The sequence below is a fragment of the Octodon degus genome, unplaced genomic scaffold (assembly GCF_000260255.1).
Source record: "Octodon degus isolate 3935 unplaced genomic scaffold, OctDeg1.0 scaffold00011, whole genome shotgun sequence".
Taxonomy (NCBI): domain Eukaryota; kingdom Metazoa; phylum Chordata; class Mammalia; order Rodentia; family Octodontidae; genus Octodon; species Octodon degus.
The window spans coordinates 12797056-12803576 of NW_004524587.1; the positions used below are offsets into that span (position 1 = coordinate 12797056).

At 38.2% G+C, this 6521-nt stretch overlaps 1 protein-coding gene across 1 annotated transcript in view; it reads right to left on the reverse strand.

The window, feature by feature from the left end:
• The window catches only part of Sntb2 (syntrophin beta 2), a 116896-nt gene that overhangs the window by 26393 nt on the left and 83982 nt on the right, over positions 1–6521 (reverse strand). Inside the window, exon 4 of the mRNA XM_004625828.2 lies at positions 1576–1718. Coding sequence (XP_004625885.1) covers positions 1576–1718 — 143 coding nt within the window. The remainder of the gene's footprint in view (positions 1–1575; positions 1719–6521) is intronic.

The following is a 6521-nucleotide window of genomic DNA, read 5'->3' on the forward strand; positions in this document are numbered from 1 at the left end:
TTAGGGCCAGTGAGATGGCTCAGTAGAATAAGTGCTTCCCTGGCAAGTGCAAGGGCCTGAATTCAATCCTCGGTTCTGCAAAAAATAAACAAATAAATTAATAAATAAATTAATAAATTTACAACAATGAATACTTTTCAGCACATAAATCTTTGTCTTCTTAAAGCAGTGTTCCCTATGGGACATACTAGATGATTCCACTGTTGCTCTTTGACCACCTAATATTTTTCTGTAAGGCTTGCTTTTTTTAGTTTTGCTTTTGGTGACAGTCTTGTTACATAGCCCAGGATCCTCCTGCCTCAGGTGCTGAGTGGTGGATTAAAGGCATACACCTCCATGCTTAACCATTGGACTCCTTTTTAATGTACAATTTTTGAATTTTCCCACACTTGATTCTTATTTAAGTCCATGTAAAACTGAATTTGAATTAAATTGATTATATTATATATAATATTGATTATACTATATAATCAATTTGAATTTTTTATTTTTTGTCTTGTGAAACGGAATTTGAATTGAAATAAAACCAAATTTGAATATACTTTTTAGTTTTATAGTTGTTTATTTATTTTAATTTTTATTTACTTAATTGATACAGGGTCTCGCTACACAGCTCAGATTCAAAGTAGTGATCTTCCTGTTTCAGCCTCTCCAGGGCTAGGATTACAGGTGTGCACTATCACGCCTGGTTTTGGTGGCCAGCTTGGCATGCCCAGAGTTCCAGGGTTGGCACAGCATGCAGTACTGGGGATCGAACCCTGATCCTTGTGTCTGCTAGGCAGGTGCTTAGAATGCCGAGCTATCTCTCCAGCCCAGTTTTATAGTTATTCTCCTTTAACACATCCTGGCCACCATCTAAATTTCTCTTTTCTTTTCCCTTTCAACTCCCCACATCTTGCCATGTGTTGTGGCACACTACTGTAATCCTAGCACTTGGGAGGTTGAGGCAGGAGGGTTGTCATGTGTTTGAGTCCACTTTGGACTACTTAGTAAGTTCAAGGTTACCTGAACTACATAGCAAAACCCTATCTCAAAACAAAACAAAACTAAATTAAAACAAACAACTCTGTAAAATCAGTTCCCCACATCTGGCATGCTAAGAAATATTGCTTCAGGTCAAATCAATGTTTATTTGAGGGAACCAAAATTGCATACTTTCATACTATAGATGTGAAAGAACATTTTTGACTGAGTTGTGTGGTTTTTCTGGAGTACCACATTCTCATTTAAATAATTTCATCATCCAGTCAAAAGACTGCTACAATTTCTGTGGTTTTCTAGTGATAGTTAATAAAATAAAAAAGCCCTATTGTCTCCATGACTAAGCAAGTCTCAAAGCAAGTGTTGCGAAGTTGTTTCAACAATTTAAAAACTGCACACAGAAGCACTTGTGACAGAAACACTTATCCTAAGCCAGGACCTGCAAAATGATCACTAGGCTGTGAAAAGGTTTTTGTTTACATCAACTATGTCAGCTATTTTAGTGCTATTTTAGGCACCCAGGATAACTGAATTCACTTTAAAAGTGTTTGAAGATTTAGAATAAGATAAATATTTGTTGTCTTTAGTTCTTACCTTGTGGCAACAAGAGGGTAGCTATGACATGGTGATGCCCAGGCATCTCTTGTCCATGGCATACAGTCATAAAGCAGCAAGTCTTTCTCTGTCACAGCCATGAGGATAGGTCTCCACTGTTGTCTTCCACCGTCTAATTTGGCCTGTTACAGTGGTAAAATCCAGACATCAGAGCTAACTACAACACTATGTCTTAAAGTCCGCTCAGTGATGACCTGACACACAGGCCTCCATTTTGGTTCTTCAGCTTGACAAACTTGATACACAGGAAACATCTCATCAGGAGCTTTTCCACTGGGAGGTGTGAGGTATTGTGTGTCTTTGGAAAAAGCTCCCGCAACTCCAGCAAGTTGCATTACCTAGTGATAATGATAGATTTTCCCTATTCATAATAACTATCATTGGTTCTAATTAAATATACAGTAATATGTGCAAGTTGGTAATAGTTACAGTATAGTGACTAATATATTCTAAGTATAGAATAAAAATTGCTGCTATCTATTCCTACTAGGATAGAAAATCTCCCTATCAAATAAGTCTATATAATCTAAGCAATAGTTACTTTTATTAAGACCTACAGTAAGAAATAATTTTATACTGCAACCCATTACACACACACACACACACACACACACACACACACACACACACGTTTTGAGAATTTCTCCAATATATTTTAGTATATATTGGATATATTGCCATTGCACCCCCAATACACACACACACACACACACACACACAAAGTAATTTTGAATATTTTCCAATATATTTTGAAATGTATTGAATAAATCTCAAAGTAATATATCCATCTAGTTCTGCATATATACTCTGACATTTTTATTCTATTTTTCAAAAATGCTCATTATGATCTACTATGTTATACGATGGAAACCATCAAGATAAGAGTTCCCCATCATATTTTCAGAACTGCATGTTTCAGGTTTAAATGTACCAGTGAATTTACTTGCATAAAGGTCAATTATCAGTGGTGTACCCCTGCAATCCCAGCACGCGGGAGGCTGAGGCAGGAGCATCACAGTGAGCTCAAGACTAGCCAAGGCTACCCAGTGAATTCAAAGCCAGCCTCAACTACATAATAACACCCTGTCTTAAAAAAGCAAACAAAAAGTTCTGTAACCTATGTAAAGATTAAAACAAAAAAAACCAAACAACTAAAACAACCACATCAAACAAAACACTACAATAGGAAAACAGTCACCATCTATATCATCAGGGATTCAAGTCCCAAAACAAAGACGGTTCAACGAAAGCCCTGTCTTTATCAAAACTTTTATTACCCTTCTCAGATGAGAACTTTGAGCAGGGACTGTTTAGCAAACACTGTATTTTACGACTGACCCTTTAGCTCACTCTTATTGACTGCTTCAAGGATAAAAACTGATGACTCACTTGTCTCTTAAATGGGTGCCTACAGAGTCGCTCTGCTCTTCGTTTTCTTTTCCTTAACGACTTCTGAAGGTGAAATGGACATGAGAGAGCACCTTAAGCACATTTACAACCTGCAAGCAGCCTAAATGAGTGGGTAGCCAGGGGTAGGACATACATTTTCTTTCTTTTGATACTGGGGACCTAACTCAGGGCCTTCACACTAAGCAATATTCCCAGTCTTCTTCCCTTCCTTCCTATTAATTAATTTTTGTCTTTGAGAGAGGGTCTCGCTATATATTTCAGGCTGGCCTTGAACTTGCTATACAGCTTAGGCTGGCTTTGAATTTACAGCAATCTTCCTGTCTCAGCCTCCCACGTGCTGGGATTACAGGCATGTGCCACCATACCTGGCCTTACACTTTATTTATTTATTTTTGAGACAGGGTCTTACTAACTGTCTAAATTGCCCAAACTGGCCCTAGACTTGCAATCATCATCCTCATGACTCAGCTGCCCAGAGCTGGGATTATAAATATGTGTCAACATGCCTCAAGTGTGAAATGAATTATATCCAGTGAAGTGACCTGCGTTTTGCCATGTACCAAAAACAACAAAAAAGCATGACCTGAGACTAAAAGTTCTAGCAAAATATTGCAGAAAGAATTATACTTTTGCTATTAGCCCTAGTTCTCTTTTTTTCCATATGTATATATGTATTTAGTGGTGCTTGGGATTAAACCCAGACTTTGTATTAAGCTACGTCCTACCACCTCTATTTTAAATTTTGGAACAGGTCTCTCTAAGTTAATAAGTGGGCCAATCTTTCTATCATCTGCCTCCCAGAGTGCTGAGATTACCGGTGTGTATCACCACACCCAGCTAGAACACTGGCTTGCTAAGATTCTGTATTAGTCTATGAGTAACTCTGTAATATCTGGAAAGAAAATAAGAGGTTCTCCTAGATTCTTACATTTTTGGATCACAGATAACTACCAAAGGGATTTCAAGTTTATGTTCACTATTAAGTTTTTTGTCTCCAAAATTGTTATGGATAATATTTTAATAGAAAAATAATGTAAGAAAAACCCCTCCCTGCTTCCTGAGCAAGCCACCTTTCAGTCTTCTCCTGTGCTCAAGGATTGAGGACCCTGAGCTCAGTAATAAATGGCTTTCTAAATTAAAAAAAAAAAAAGAAAAATAATATAAAATTTAACTTCAAAAAGAGTTAAAATAATAATAATCTGAGTTTTTCTTTCTTCCTTTATTTTGATATTGGGAATTGAACTCATGACCTTGCACTTGCCAGGCAGGTGCTGTGCTGCTGAGCTATTCCAGGCCAATAATCTGAGCTTTTAAAATTAATTTTCTCCTAAATTACAAGTCAGAGATTAAATTATTGTTATTTTTTTTTCTCTTTTGTCTGTTTGACACAAGGTTTTGTTATACAATTTTGGCTGCCCTTGAGCTCCCTGTAGCCCAGGCTGGTCTTGAGCTCAGTGATCCTCCTGCCTCAGCCTCCCAAGTGCTGAGATTACAGGTGTGCACCACCATACCCAGCAAGACAGAGATTTCAGACCAGACCAGAGTATATGCATTTGGAAAAATCTACATTAAAAGTGTTCCCCCCCCCCCAAATAAGGTATTTTGGGTCCTACAGGGAAAATGGTAATACCAGTAGAAGAAATGTCCAACCAATTTCATGAAAAGGAACATTTGATTTAACAATATTTTTGTTGTGGGCCGGGGAGATGGCTCAGTGGAATAAGTGTTTCCCCTGGCAAGCGCAAGGGCCTGAGTCCAATCCCTGGTTCCGCAAAAAAAAAAAAAAAAAAAAAATCAAAATCTATCTATCTATCTATCTATCTATATCTATATATCTATATCTATATCTATATCTATATCTATATCTATATATTGGTTGTTATTTTGTTTTTGTTAGGTTCTTACTGTGTAGTTCAGCCTGGTCTATAACACATTTTTAAAAATTGTATATTCTATAGCTCTTTTAAATCATTAGGTTTTAGAAAACCATGTTTCCTTCTTTTAGTCATCATTGGAGAAAAATGAAAACTCAATTGTAGTCATTCTGTTTGCTTACTTGCTTTAGCTTTTTTTAAAAAAAAATCTTCTATTTACTTATTTATTTGGCAAAGGGTCTCACTACGCAGCTTGAACTCACAGTGATCCTCCTGTCTCAGCCTCTCTAGTGCTTGGATTGCAGGTATGTACCACCATGCCCAGTTTCAGTGGCAGGCTCAGTGCCTAGGGCCAGCAAGGTGCCCAGGGCCCAGGCATGCATGCGATACTGGGGATTGAACCCAGGTCCTTGTGCTTGCCAGGCAGGTGCTTAGACCACTGAGCTATCTCCCCAGCCCTGCCTTAACTTTTAAGGATACTCTTTGCTTAACTTTTAAACATACGCTTTTCAGTGGCATCAAAATACAGCTCACTTAGTACAGTACATGCTGTGTTATCAGCACTGCAGCCTTGGGGCTCTGTTACTGAGTTTTTGGCTGGAGAAAAAAGAGATATAATGTTTGGGCTTTTGTTTGCCTGTGCTCCAACACCCACACAGAAACATACTGGTTAAAGAACAGCCTTCTCCAAACTTTATTTTCTAATAAGTACAGTTGGGTAGCATTTTCTAATTTGTCTGTTGAAACCACTTCTTCTAAGTTTCATTTATAGGAAAGCTTTTCAAGAAATATCTTTTGCTAAAAGGAGTATTTTCCCATATATAACATATCACATGACTCAAATTTTTCTTCAGATTTTCACAGTTATAGCTAGAAAGAGCTTTGGCATTTACTCTAGTTCAAAGTTTGTTAGACATAAACTCATGATTAACTTTCATCTTTTTTTTTGGAACCGGGGATTGAACTCAGGCCCTTGTGATTGCCAGGCAAGCGCTTATTTTACTGAGCCATCTCCCCGGCCCCAACACTTTCATTTTTTTAGATCAGGTCTTGCTATGTTTTCCAGGCTGGTCTTGAACCTGAGATACTCCTGTCTCAGCCTACAGAGTAGCTGGGATGCTAGATACTGGTATCATGCCTAGATCATTATAACACATCTAAGAAATGATATTAAGTCTTGGTTAAACACCTTTTTTTTTTTGAAACAGAGTGTCTGTATTTAGCTCAGGCTGGCCTTGAACTCATTATGTAACCCTGGCAGGCCTTGAACTTATAGTGATCGCCCTCCTGGCTCAGCCTTCCATGCCTGACATAAATACTTTTTCTGATAATAAAATTTGGTTTAGGTATTCATGCAACAACTTCAAAAAGTAAAAATCAAGAGTATTTTAGATGGGCTGGTGAGATAGCTAAGCACACTAAGTGCCTGCTTAGGCAAACACAGGGACTGGGGTTCAATCCCCAGCATCACAGGCCATGCTGGCCCTGCCCCTGGATGCACTAGCCAGCCAGGGAGACCAGGTGTAGTGGCACATGCCTGTAATCCTAGTGCTGGGGAGGCTGAAGACAGGAAGATCACTACAAGTCTAAGCTGCACAGTGAGACCCTGTATCAATTACATTAAAAAGAAAAAAGAAAAAA